The sequence below is a fragment of the Xiphophorus hellerii genome, chromosome 18 (genome assembly GCF_003331165.1).
Source record: "Xiphophorus hellerii strain 12219 chromosome 18, Xiphophorus_hellerii-4.1, whole genome shotgun sequence".
NCBI classification, from domain to species: domain Eukaryota; kingdom Metazoa; phylum Chordata; class Actinopteri; order Cyprinodontiformes; family Poeciliidae; genus Xiphophorus; species Xiphophorus hellerii.
Window position 1 is genome coordinate 33513548 of NC_045689.1, and position 13739 is coordinate 33527286.

Here is a 13739-nt window from a genome sequence, read left to right on the forward strand (position 1 = left end):
TCTGCTTTGCAAAATGAGAGTTTTCTGTTTTGTGTTGGCTCTCAGTGGTCATTTAGCTAACTATTCAATATCTTTATGGTGTACTTACATGTCCATGAATCCAAATAAATTATTATAAGAATATAATATTATATTATATATATTATAATATATGTTATATATTATAATAATCATAATCATTATCATAATCATAATAATAAACCATTTACTGTGTAGCTGAAACAATATGTGAACATATTATGTCTGGAGGAATTTGGTGCTTTGGAGAACAGTGAAAGCTCAATAAACTAATAAATAAACTAATAAAATGAATAAAACTAATAAACTGAACCAACAGGTGTTGACGGTGTAAAGGAACAACTTTTATGAAAACCTCCACCAAAATAATCAAGAATAATTTCTTATGCCCCAGCTGTGTTTGGTTTGGAAGCTAGACTTCTTATCAGAAATATGCAAGTAGATGTATTTATACCTGAACAAAACATGAGAAATGGGGTGGTAACACAGCTGCCAGAATGTGACTATCTGTATTTCAGAACAGCAGCCTAATTAGTTATCCATTTCCTTTATCGTCGTTAACTTTGTGAAGTAACAGGAAGTACCTTTATTTCTGCCCATTTCACCGAGAAGGCTCTAGCTGCAGCCATAATGAGAAGGGGTGGGACTTTAGTGTCCTAGCTTCAGCTAGTTATTATTGGCTTTCACTACTGCCAAGTGTTTGGTTTCCTAGGCAGCGGCAGGAGGAGGAGCTTATCTGCTGGACTAGTTGTCCTGCCACATCACAACATAGGTAAACCAGTCGCCCGCAGCAATAAAGGTACAAACAGTTAAAATACGTAGAATTACATCCACTGTGATGGTTGGTAGAGTCTAATTTAGTTGAACTACCGAATGAACTCAAATATGTTTTAATAAGAAAGGTATTTTGCTCCGAGTTCTGTCCCAACTGGACACGGTTAGCTTAATGTAGCTAGCTAGCGAACTAGCTAAGAAGTTCTAGCAAAGAGGGAAAGGAGAATTGAAGGCTTGATTGGAAGCAGTTGGTTCTAAATATGAAAATATTTCTGTATCAGTTTAAGCGAAGGGAGGCACAGGAATGCAATCTGAAATTAGTGAAACATTATTAGGAGAGTCATTCATGTAAATGGGGCATTCCCTGGCCGGGACAGTTGTGGACCACCTCAGCTGGGAGAAATGTTTAATTTGTGTTTGTAAATTAAACATGTTAATCCACAAAGATAGTTTATACAAAGCAGTGCGGTTTCAATTTCTCCGGTAGCCAGTTCAGGATGTAGTTACTACACAAGACCCCATCTTAAACGATGCAAAGGCTAAAAAGCAATAGCAATGCCATTTCTGTTTGTTCTCTATTCAAACAGTGTGTTTCTCTTTTTCACTCCTCATTCTGGTTGTGTCGTGTGGCAGGTCCTGCAGCTATGGCAAAGGACCCCTTAGCCGAGGCGGGCTTCTATTTTGATGAGCTCAACAAGCTGCGGGTGCTTGAGCCTGATGTCAGCCAGAAGACTTCAGAGTTAAAGGAGGAGTGCAAAGAGTTTGTGGACAGTAAGCATGCGATCCTTTTTTTCCTCAGATTTTAAGTCTGTGTTGATTTCATTCATGCACCCCATTATGTGTCCAAACATAATGTTTGGACACATAATGGGGTGTCCAAACATGTGTCTGTGCAGAAATCGGACAGTTTCAGAAGATTGTCGGTGGTCTAATCGAGATGGTCGATGAACTGGCAAAAGAAGCAGAAACTGAAAAAATGAGGGTGAGGCAGACATAGAAAGATGCATTTTGACGTGCTTCACCCCAAGGTAATTTTCCACTGCAACACGCAAACGTCCCCATTCACTCTCAGAGCGTGTAGTTCCACACGACAGGATTTGTTGCCGTGCGCTTGCGCAGTATGAAGGAAAGAGAAGATGGCAGCACAGGCAGGCTGCGAAGTGAGATAAATGTGATCGGTTTTGGTGATTGGCAACAGAAGACAATGATTGGCGATCACCGATCATACACTTTTTCACGGAAATCGGCCGATTATGACCGGTGGCCAATTTATCGGCACACCTCTACTTTTGATTAGTGCCATTTGGGTAGTTTCTGTTGTCATTGTAATTTAAAAAGAGTAAACACAGATGTTTGACAATAAATAGCTTCACTCAACCACTAACCCTGAGAGAAAATAGTTTTTATCTTTCATATTCTCTAAAAAAATTGGCCAAAGAAATCCTTCAGGGTACATACACTGTGTGCACAAATATTACTCAAGTTGTAGTTTTGAGGATTCATTTTATTGTTGAACAACTACAGTACTCTCAGTCAATCCAAAATGTTAATAAACTCTCAAACCTGAATATTTAAGAAAATAAAAGTGAGGCTTTGGCTTTTTTAGGAACACATCTATGTGTGCACAATTATTGTGCACACATAGACTATTAGTGCACAGAATTATTTGCAACTGAAATAAAACTGAAAACTTTCCCATCTCACTTGTTTATTATCATCGGGTATAGTGAGAATAATAAACAGACAACTCAAAATTGACAAATAAACATTTCTGACTTTTAAAAAATAAATCAGTGACCAATATAGTCACCCTTCTTTTCAATAACAGTTCAATAACATTCATGAAGTCTGTCAGTTTCTTGTTCTGTTGACGATCACAGCCTCCCAGACACTAGTCAGAGATGTGAACTGTTTTTAAGGCCTTTACTGGCTAGCCACATAGTGGAGTACTCTGATGCTCGATGGAGCATTGTCCTGCATAAAAATCATAGTCTTCTTGAAAGATGCAGACTTTTTCATATCACTGCTTGAAGAAAGTGTCTTCTAAAAACTGACAGAAGTTTGGGAGTAGATTTTGAGTCTTATCTTCAACCAGTAAAGGTCCAACTAGCTCATCTTTAAAAATGTCAGCCCAAACTAGTACCCTGCCTCCACCTTGCTGGCATCTGATGTGAAGTATAGCTCTGTGCCCTTTACTGATCCAGCCACAGGCCCATCCATCTAGCCTGTCAAGAGTCGCTCTCATCTCATCACCCCATAAAAGTTTACTTACCCTGGTGATTTTGGCCTCAGAACATACACACAAGTAGTTTCTGTTGTCATTATGATTTAAAAAGAGTAAACACTGTTTGACAATAAATGGCTTCACCCAACCATACAAAACTGGTTTTAATGAGACAAACTGTGAAATATTTCAAAAGGGGGGAATAAGTACCGTAACTAAGTAATGAGTAAGAAACCATATCAGGTATAATTGACTAAATGTTTCGATTTGACGATGACAAGCTAAATAAAATATATTTTTTCTATCCTAATTTTCTATTCTTCAGGCAATTGGAGCCAGAAACCTGCTGAAGTCTGTGGCAAAGCAACGAGAGGCGCAGCAGCAGCAGCTTCAGGCTCTAATAGCGGAAAAGAAAATGCAGCTGGAGAGGTAAGAGGAAGAAGTGATGTGAGTTTCAAGACAATGTTCGAAGAGAAAGTTAAACACGGTTTCTCAGTCCTAAGGACGGTTTTGAGCTGATCATCACACACTGTTGTGGAAAAGGCTTTGTTTTTAAAAAGTTATTCTGGTTTTGCTTTCTTGCTACACATGAATAAAACAACTTTTAATATCAAGCAAAGGTAACTAGAGTAAATAGAAAATACAGATTTTGAAGGATGCTTTAATACATCAGTGGAAAAAAGCTTCGCCTGTGTGAACTCCAATAGCAGATATCTTTTGGAAATGTGAGCTGGATCTTCATGTTTTGTTGGTTTTGGTCCTCAAAGTCTCCCATAAAGGGCAGGTTTGTCTGGTCTACTTCATGCTGTTGAATTATGAACTCTGACTTGAACTGAGGCCAGTGAGTGCTGTGCTTCTTTAGATATAGCTCTGCGTTCTTTTGTAAGCTCTTGGATGAGTTTCTGATATCTTTCTGAAGTAATCTTGGTTAACCAGCCCTTTCTCCGAAGGCTCCGGTTCCACATTCCACGTTTTCTACATTTGTGGATACTCTAAGACAGTTAGACTGCTAGAGTCTAACTGTCTTAAGATTTATAAGCTTCTTTAGGAGATTTTATGTTTCTACAAGTAAAGCTGTAATCAGGGTTGTGTGTGGCAAGGAATATTGGAGCTAGTATTCTTAAAAATATTTAACAAGTATGATCATATAAAACTGCTTCCTACATTGAATTAGGTTATTTTTATCTAACATTATTAGATTATACTAGTATATTAGTTTAATGATCTAAGCATTTATGAGACAAGAAAGCAAATATAAAGTATTATGAGAAATAGCATTGACTAAACCCAGTTCCACAGGCTGGTGCTGTTTGACTTCAGTCTGTTTTGTTTTTTTTGTGAGTGAGTCATGTTCTTGTTTCAGGTACCGTATTGAGTATGAAGCCCTGTCCAAAGTAGAATCTGAGCAGAACGAGTTCATTGACCAGTTTATTCTGCAGAAGTGATGACATGATTCAGCAACACAGCAGCCTGTTTCCAGAGTGCCTGTACCAGTCCAGTTTCTCCTGCTGCAACCTCTTTTCTGAAGCTGCCAATAAACTCCAGCTTTGAAAAGAAACGCACACACACATCACCTGTTAACACCACTTATCTCAGATACGGTTGTGTGTGAGACAGACAGCAGCTGACTGAAACAGCTGCAGCAACCCAGGGATTTCCAGAAGCGGAGTGCTGGAATACCTTCGGAACATTCAGTTCACACCAACTGGATCGGCGTCCATGATCACTTTAAGGGAGATGGATCTATTTATATGCAAAAAAAATATTTATAATGAAAATTATTTATACTGAAAGATTGCTATGTATATCTAGTTTTATTACCTTTTCTATTGACTGTGTTGTATTTGCATGCATTTGTAAATGAGTTGGATTCAATACAAGCAGATCAGGATTCATTCCATCATTCTGGTGAAACAGCCAGTCATGTTTGTGTCATAGTTGCAATCTTCATCAACCATCCCAACATTTTTACTTGAAATGCTGTTTTCTGCTAAAATGTTGCAGATGAGTTGGTAATGTTTTATATCCATTCCATATCATATTCAGAATGGCTTAAATAAAGCATTTTGAAACTTCTACACTTGACCATGTAGTTTTTCATATAAACCAGGTGGCGTTTTCACACTGTACAGGTAGCAATGGGAGTGTCATTGAAGGCACTCCTGGATCAGTTTTTCTGTAATTGTGTGCATGCTTTGTCTTGTCAAAGCCCCAGTTGGTTTTTGTAGATGGCTGCTGTGGTTCTGCTGAAGGTTTCTTCCTGTTACAGGAGTTTTCCCATCCACTGTCGCTACAAGCGTGTCCAGGAGCAAATGCTGCAGTCAGCATCATGAAGCATGATGCTTCCTTAGATGGAAAACTTCACCAGTTTGAATAATAAACTAAACTTGGAATGTTTTGTGTAAAAACTAGGATGGAATTGGACTGTATGTGACCGAGTCTGTCTATGACTGGATTGACCATATGTTTGTGTATAAATTATAGTTTCTTCTGTAAAGTGCTTTGAAATTTCTTGTGAATTGGTAAAATTGAATTCAATTAGAAAGGAAGAAGTCTGTTTATTTCTGCTGTGTTTCTATAGCAACACCAGTTTTAAATGTCATGTACGGTGCCTTGCATACACATCTCCACCATTTTGCATCATGTTACAACTACAAACTTTAATGCACTATAGTGAGATAGTATTGGATAGAGTATTGCAAAGTGTTAGGAAAATTATACAACATTCTTAAAATGTGCAATGTAGTATATCTGGGACCCCTTTAATCTGGTGCATCTGACTGCTTTCACTAGTCACCTGGCAGCCAGCAAAGCTCACCTTCCACTGTACAATTGTGCTGTTTTGTATTGGCAGTCACATTCAGTCCACTGAAGTTTCTGGTTGTCATGTTACATGTGTCTAAGATGAAAATTATTCATGTTGAAACTAGAAGACCTGGAACACCAAAATCCACACAGCAGCATTCAGCTTTGAAATAATGAACAGCAAACTTCTTGCATTGAAATAATTTATTGGAAACAAAACAATATTTACAGCACGATGTCCTCGTGGCTGATGGAGGCTACTTCTTCTTGGTATACTGTAAATAAATAAATATGAATTTAAAATGACCATGCATGTAATAAAAACTAAATGTTTACCCTGCCACTCTCACTTTATCTAAAATCCATTCTGCATCCTTGACGGCCCTCTGGATGATCATCTGTATCCTCTCTGGGTCGTCTTCGTCTGAGTGGCTGTTGTAGCCCTAGTGAGAAGCAGCAGAAGATCAGATTTGTGTTGGTTTTAAATCCACTGAAAGACAAACTGTGTTTACAAATCTAGAGAAAGATTTAGTGCCCAAATTCTTGGTTTTATGTAGACGATAAATGTTGATTTTTAACATAAAGCATTGCTGCTTGAGAGGGTAGCTTAAAGTTCTTAAACTAAGGTGAGCAAATTGGTTAGTATCAATGAATAATATGGAGCATCTCATTAACTGCGTTTCCATTACACATATACAAAAATCTTTGTCTATACTGTGGTAATGTTGACAATTGTGCAATTGTGGTGTTTCCATAAAATAAAAAATGAAATAAAAATCACACGTGAATAAGCTTGTTCGTGCATTACATCATTAAACACATGGCAGGGATGGATGTAAACAGTTACAGTGGAGAGAACTAGTATTTGATACTTTGTCAGTTTTGCAAGTTCTCCCACTTGCAAAGCATGTTAAAGTATCATTTTATCATAGGTACTGTTCAACTGTGAGTGATGGAATCTAAAACAAAAATCCAGAAAATCATATTTTATGATTTTTAAGTAATTAATTTGCATTTTATTGCATGACATAAGTATTTGATACATCTAAATAAAAATCAAACAATATTTGGTACAGAAACCTTTGCTTGTAATTACAAATATCAGACGTTTTCTGTAGTTCTTGATGAGGTTTGCACACACTGCAGCAGGGATTTTGGACCACTCCTCCATACAGATCTTCTCCACATCTTTCAGGTTTCAAGGCTGTTGCTGGGCAACAGTGGCCTTCAGTTCTCTAAACAGATTTTCTATAGGGTTCAGGTCTGGAGACTGGCTAGGCCACCCCAAGACCTTGAAAGGCTTCTTCTGGAGCCACTCCTTGGTTATCCTGGCTATGTGCTTCAGGTTGCACTCACGCTGGAAGACTCAGCCACGACCCATCTTCAACACCTTTACTGAGGGAAGGAGGTTGTTGGCTAAGACCTCCTGATACACAGCCCCATCCATCATCCCCTCAACACGGTGCAGTCATCCTGTACCCTTTGCAGAAAAATATCCCCAAAGAATGATGTTTCCACTTCCATATTTCATGGTTGGGATGGTGGTTTTGGCGTTGTACTCATGCTCCTCCTTCCTTCAAACACGAGGAGTGGTGTTTAGGCTAGAAAGCTCTACTTTTGTCTCTTCAGACCTTCTCCCATGTTTCCTCTGGATCATCCAGATGGTCGTTGGTAAACTTCAGATGGGGTTGCACATAAGCTGGCTTGTGTAATCTATGGCTGTGTAGTGTATTACTATAGTAACTGGTAAGGCTGTGGTCCCATCTCTCTTCAGATCTTTAACCAGGTCTTGCTGTGTATTTTGTGCTGATCTCTCACTTTCCTCGTGATCATTGATTCCCCACAAGGAATTACATGGAGGCCCAGACTGAGGGAGAATAACAGCCATCTTGAACTTCTTCCATTTTCTTAGAATTGCACCAATAGTTGTTGCCTTCTCATCGAGCTGTTTGCCTGTTTTCCAGTAGCCCATCCCAGCCTTGTGCAGGTCTACTGCTTCATCCCTGGTGTCTTTTCACAGCTCTCTGGTTTTGACCATTGTGGAGTTTGTTTGATTGAGTGTACAGTCAGGTGCACTGTTAATACAGGTAATAAGTGGAATACAGGAGGGCTTCTTAATTATTGTTTTAGATTCTGTCACAGGCTACACAGTGGCACAGTTGGTAGCACTGTTGCCTTGCAGCAAGAAGATCCTGGGTTCGATTCCTGGCCCAGGGTCTTTCTGCATGGCGTTTGCATGTTCTCCCTGTGCATGTGTGGGTTCTCCCTGTGAACATGTTTTCCACAGTCCAAAAACATGACTGTCAGGCTAATTGGTCTCTAAATTCTCCTTAGGTGTGAGTGTGTGTGTGTATGGTTGTTTGTCCTGTCTGTCTCTGTGTTGCCCTGCAACAGACTGGAGACCTGTCCAGGGTGTACCCCGCCTCTTGCCTGAAATGTTTCGCTGGAGATAGGCACCAGCACCCCTCCCAACCTGTACCCAGGGACAAGGGTGTACAGAAGATGGATGGGATGGATTCTGTCTCCCACTTTGTAACCTGCAAAAGTGGGAGTGTTTCAAATATTTGCTCTCCCCACTGTACATCAGATATATTTATAATAATCAGCCATCAAAGGAGACGTCGGCGTCTCATTCAGGCGTTTGAGCGACAAGCCTCTTATTGGGATCCTATACTACATCAGACTGTTGATCATGTGTCTTATCTGATGCAAAAAAAAGGGTTTCCATTGCAGTTTTGAAAAATATATCCATTTGATACGGTGCAAAAAACCACCCTATTCCAGCGCAAAAAGTTTTTATTAAAAAAAAGAGTTGTTTTTTTATTTGCGTGTTTCTATTGAGTTAATTTATTTTCATAATTTCAACTTCTGCAATTTGATGGTTGATGACAACATAGCTAGTGATGCTTTATCAAAGGGACGACTTGCTTAAGACAACATGATCCCCCAGCCAATCAGAACACGTGAAAGGCTTACCTGTCGTATGGCGTGCCGGTAATGCTGCTGCGTGGCTGCTGATGGTAACTGCCTGCAGCATCGCAGCAGGTGTCGATAGAGCTGCACTGGTGTGTGGATCAGCTCTGTCCCAGCTAAAGGTGCCATTTCTTCTGCCTTAACAGGAGAGTGCTGCAGGTTAGGTGAACATTACTCATTAGTTTGTATCAGGGTGATGAAAACATGTTGATTATTCTGAGCAAAGAGAAAAATAACATGTAACCATCAACAGTTAAAGAAATGTGTTTAATCTTTGTTTAGCTTCTGTAGATCAAATCAGAACTGCAATCATCAACCAAGATCTGATATTTAAATCTATGTTTGGATTTTTTTGTCTTTCAAAAGAATGCTCAAACCTGATGTTCCCAAACACCCCAGTTTCACTGTCAAACTGGGGGGTTTCACAGTTTAGATGAGAGGAAAAAGTTTTTCTCTTTTCTAAAGTAATGTTTGATAAGTAGGAAAAAGGCTGGTAGAGTATCAAAAATTGTACTCAAGTAAGAGTAGCACAACTTGTTCAACTTTTGTGAAAATAAAAAGTAATCGTCCAAGTAATTACTCAAGGAAGACTAGAAAACTATTCTGTAAAAAGAACTGATTAAAATGTAATCAATATTTCATTGTTATGTTTTTGTTCAACAATAACATATGGCATGTTCTGTCTTTATTACAGAACAGAAAAGCAATGATTTATCACATCACACCTAACACAGCTGAACATGTTAATTACATTGTTATATAATTATATGTTATAAAAGTATAATCTAAAATAAATTTTCAGATTCTATTAAATTCAAAAAATAAAATATATATAGAGATGCTGTGGGCAGGAAGGTTCTCTGGTAGCAGTCAGTCTTGCACTGAATCATAAGAAGTCTCTGACTGAAGATTGTTGCTATATGACACTAAAGGTAAAGGTAATTTTATTTATATAGCACATTTTCAGCAACAATGCAATATAAAGTGCTTAACTGTGATGACAGTCTTATAACTGTCAACACATGCTAACGGCTAAGTATCCAGGCAGCAGAGTTGATTTTCCACAGTAACGTGTCCTGGATGACATCATAAGTGGTTAGCAGTTCTGCTAATCTACCTCATTTGTTTTTGCTGCTCCTCTTTAGCTCTCTGTCAGGCCATATGCTTAGCAAGATGGAAACAAATGTTGGAGATGGAGATATTATTCTTGCCTATTAAGATTGATGGAAGAGATGCCTTGAACTTCATCCTTCTATTTCTCTGGCCTTGCTCTGCGTCCATGAAGTCTTTTCAACTCCTCCGGGATGAGTGCAAATACTTCAGATGCTGTTTGAATTATTTGAACCAGGAGTAGCTGATCAGCTACTCTTGGCTGCAAAAACAATACCTTGTTTACACGGTTACACATATTTCCCAAACTGTTAGTTCTAATCCCGTCTGGAATTTACAGACAGGGTTAAATTCTGTCTGTAATTTCATCTGGTGACAGAAGGTGACAATGGTCACCAGATTCTAACCATCAGGTCGCGGTACCAGACAGCTGGGCTGAAATATTCACATCTTCTGAGACCTTTGATGAGAAAACAAAACTGTTCCGGACTAAAGGAAATGCTTTAACTATATGTTTTATATAACTTCACTCCGTCTACTATCTGTTCTGCATTCTACATTTTTGCATGTTGAAAGCATTTAAATATGCTGGTATAGTGCAGGGAGCAGTCTGTACACAGAACAGCTAAGTTTACTCTTTACAATTACAGAACAGCTAAGTTTACTCTTTACAATTACATTCTGACCACGAACAGAACCGAGCTTACTGTGTTCTGGACGGCTGCCGTCAGTAGATATCCAGATTCTTCATCATCTCTCGGAAAGTACTGCTTCTTCTTCTTCTTTTGTTTTTTATTGGCGGATGGCAACCAACTTAAGGTGCATTTACCGCCACCTACCAGACTGGAGTGTGGTCATCAATGATCTCAGAGGAATTGTAATAATACACACCTCAATAGTATGCACGAATATGCAAATTCACATACATACACACACATACATACATATTTTAAATACGATTAAATAACCCAGTGTTTTTAAAAAAATCTAATTAATTGATTTCTAACAGAATTTGATTTATTTCCTAAAAGATTTATCATAGAAAATCCTATTTTGGGGATGTGCTGTGGTGGGTTCCCAAAAATTTAAAATAATTAACCCGTTCACCTCCAAAATTCTCACCTTCTTGAAATTTCCACTATTTCTTTGTTCTGGAAAGATATATCAGTCTTGCAGAGCAGAAACAGACTAAAGTTGTTGAAAGAGTAAAATTCTGGCCTGATAAGTAAAAATATAAGGGATCAGATCAGAGAGCCAATAGAAATTCAAGAAAAAGAGAATTTTTGAAGAATTTTAGTTTTTCAGGAGGCAAATCAACACTCAAGGAAAGCTGTCTGCCCCAAAGAGCACTGCACTCCGAATACACTAAAACAAATGTCTATTGTCAAATCAGTCGATGACTAAAGAAAACAGCCACTGACAGTCAACATTGGCTACAAATAATTTTAATAACTAAAAAAAGATTAGTTAAATAGGATTTAATTGACTCTCCTGTTACTAACCATGAGTTTGATAAAAACTTTGTGACAATATTGCATTTACTAATTTTTTTAAGTATGTCTATCTGAGTGACAAGGCTGTCACAGTTTCAACAGCAAATGTCACTAGTGAGAAATGAATGAACCAGCGAGTAATGAACTTTTGGGCAAAGCAATGGGCTGGGAAACTGGGAAGCTGGGAAGCTTCGAAGCTTCATAGCTTCATTGCTTTCATGGCAAACACTCAGGGGACGAAGTGCTGGTAGTCTGCTCCTCTTGAGCTTCAGGAATAATGAGATGATGAGACACAGGTGCGCTGAATCGTGGGCACGCCCCTCCAAGACGGCAGCCTCTGACGCCATCTGGTGGATGAAGGGAGAAGCAACAGACGGACAGGAAAAAACAAAACCCCCACAAAGAAGACCAAAACCCTGGTTCACAACACCATCATATTTCTCCCTTCACGAAAACCACTTTGAAAAGGACAGAATAAATTTTTACGTTCAAGAAAATATGGTAGTCTATCTGTTACAATTCTCTCCATTATTTTCCCTAATTAAGATGTAAGAGCTATGGGCCTATAGTTTGAAGGGTCTGTTTCATTTTTACCTGGCTTCAACACAGAAATTATAACTGACTGTTTCCATGCCGCAGGAATAATCCCCGTCTCCCAAACCAGATTAAAAAGTTTTAAAATAACAGTAAGAGATATATCATTTAAATGTTTAAGCATATAACAAACTCCATCTTTTCCTGATGTTGACTGTTTAGCATTAAAAATAGATTTTTTCAGTAAAAGGCATATCTAGATCTTGATTTGAAACTATTCTCTTAATAGTGACTCCTGGATTTTCAGCTAAAATCTTCTCTTTATAACTCTTTATATCTTCAGATAAATTTTCGGAACTATGTACTTTAATTAACGTTTCTGCCAATAACTCTGCCTTTTCTTTATTACTAACAGCTATTTTCCAGTTAAATTCTAGAACAGGTAAGGACAAGTTTTTCTTAACACCATTAATTTTCTTAGTAACTCTCCATACCTCAGATAACTTGGTTTCTTTTCCAATAGAATTACAATACTGTCTTCAACATGCCCTCTTAGCTGCTCTAATAGTCTTCCTAACTATAGCTTGTGCTTTCTTATATTGAATTAATGCCTCAAAAGTATGGCATCTCCTTACCCATTTAAAAGCTTTATTTCTTCCTGTTAGGTAAATTATATATTTTATTATCAAATATTTGTTGTTTCATGTGTCTTTATAATGTTCTTGTCTTATATGCCTTTATTTGTTTCATCTTAGCATAAAGAAAGTTTCTGTGTTGTAGAATTACTTTGATTCCTTTTTCAGAAGGCCTCTCTGAGGAAGAGCAGAGACACTGTTTTCAACAGGGTTATCGTTCAGCAGAAACCTCTGCATCCTTGACCTGTTAGATAGTTATAAAACTGTCGCTGTGAAGACGTACAACTTGCTCTGTGTTATCCTGTGTCTGGAACAGAATAATCTAGTGTAGATACCATGTGTTTTGTTAGTGACTAGCATTTGCGTTGCAATTATGTGACTGAAGTGTTTTCCCCACCCCTTTGAGACACTCTCTGTAACAGGGATCCTAACAGCAATAAAAAGGGAGAACGGACACATATGTTTTCAGAACGGAAGAGATGTGTGACTGAAAACATCTCTGGCTGTTCTCCTCGCGAGTACAAAAGAATCTAACTCTCTTGTCTTTCTTGTGTTTGTTAAATCTGTCTCAATAGGTGTTTAAACCTGACACTTCCCCTTATAGCAATACTACATTGCTCATTCCACCATGGAATAGATTTTTTATTTCCTCTTCCCCCTGTTTTAAAAATTGAAGTTTCAGCTGCATTTACAATAATAGACAGTCTTTGAGTTACATAACTCCACATCAGAAAACAAATTTTCATCTAGTTTATCATACTGATTATTAACTAAATATTGAAATAATTCCCAATTAGCCCTACTTAGTCTCCATCTTGAAATCAGTACTTCCTCTTCTTTAACTACTTCAAAACCAACTGATATTATAATCGGAAAATGATCACTACCCATAAGAAAATCACTCAGCACTTCCCAAGATGTAATTTTACTCAAATAAGAGAAGGAATGCTAAAGTAAAAGGAAAAAGTAAAACTTCTCCTGTCCTAATAGTACATTTTTCCTCAGCTCTGAAGTTATAAGAATATATTCCGAAGAGACTCGCTTGTCAAGTTAAAGTACTTTTTGAAAATTGTAACATTTAAGTGGGTATTAAATATATTCTTACTAAGCCCACATTTCCCTTTTGAATTTTTTTCATTGTTTTGATGTAATATTCTAATCGTAGTTTACATT

The 13739-nt window shown here is 38.0% G+C and overlaps 2 protein-coding genes across 4 annotated transcripts; one reads left to right on the forward strand and one right to left on the reverse strand.

Moving 5' to 3' along the window:
* The first annotated feature begins 665 nt into the window (after nt 1-665).
* ift20 (intraflagellar transport 20 homolog (Chlamydomonas)) lies at nt 666-5094 on the forward strand. 3 transcript variants are annotated; one of them, XM_032590827.1, is made up of 5 exons: nt 666-790; nt 1426-1563; nt 1689-1774; nt 3342-3445; nt 4359-5094. In XM_032590827.1, exons 2-5 carry the CDS (start codon nt 1437-1439, stop codon nt 4459-4461), a joined length of 420 nt encoding a protein of 139 aa, XP_032446718.1. In that variant the 5' UTR covers nt 666-790; nt 1426-1436; the 3' UTR covers nt 4462-5094. The 3 variants fall into 3 exon arrangements, with proteins under 3 accessions (XP_032446718.1, XP_032446716.1, XP_032446719.1); XM_032590825.1 differs by having other exon boundaries at nt 691-817; XM_032590828.1 differs by having other exon boundaries at nt 691-817; nt 4380-5094.
* A 916-nt stretch (nt 5095-6010) lies between these two features.
* Nucleotides 6011-10754, reverse strand: lyrm9 (LYR motif containing 9). The gene is made up of 4 exons (XM_032590829.1): nt 10612-10754; nt 8798-8947; nt 6172-6264; nt 6011-6096 (listed from the first exon to the last, which is right to left on the reverse strand). Exons 2-4 carry the CDS (start codon nt 8921-8923, stop codon nt 6079-6081), a joined length of 237 nt encoding a protein of 78 aa, XP_032446720.1. The 5' UTR covers nt 8924-8947; nt 10612-10754; the 3' UTR covers nt 6011-6078.
* Nucleotides 10755-13739: the final 2985 nt, after the last annotated feature.

What these genes read in the sequence shown, in the direction of transcription:
- lyrm9 (XM_032590829.1), bottom strand. Translation starts at nt 8,923, where the DNA reads ATGGCACCTTTAGCTGGGACAGAGCTGATCCACACACCAGTGCAGCTC. An exon ending in ACCGGCACGCCATACGACAG is followed by an intron (nt 6,265 to 8,797) that starts GTAAGCCTTTCA and finishes GCTTCTCACTAG; the next exon opens with GGCTACAACAGCCACTCAGA.
- ift20 (XM_032590827.1), top strand. Translation starts at nt 1,437, where the DNA reads ATGGCAAAGGACCCCTTAGCCGAGGCGGGCTTCTATTTTGATGAGCTC. An exon ending in CAGAAACTGAAAAAATGAGG is followed by an intron (nt 1,775 to 3,341) that starts GTGAGGCAGACA and finishes TCTATTCTTCAG; the next exon opens with GCAATTGGAGCCAGAAACCT. An exon ending in AAGAAAATGCAGCTGGAGAG is followed by an intron (nt 3,446 to 4,358) that starts GTAAGAGGAAGA and finishes TTTTTTTGTGAG; the next exon opens with TGAGTCATGTTCTTGTTTCA.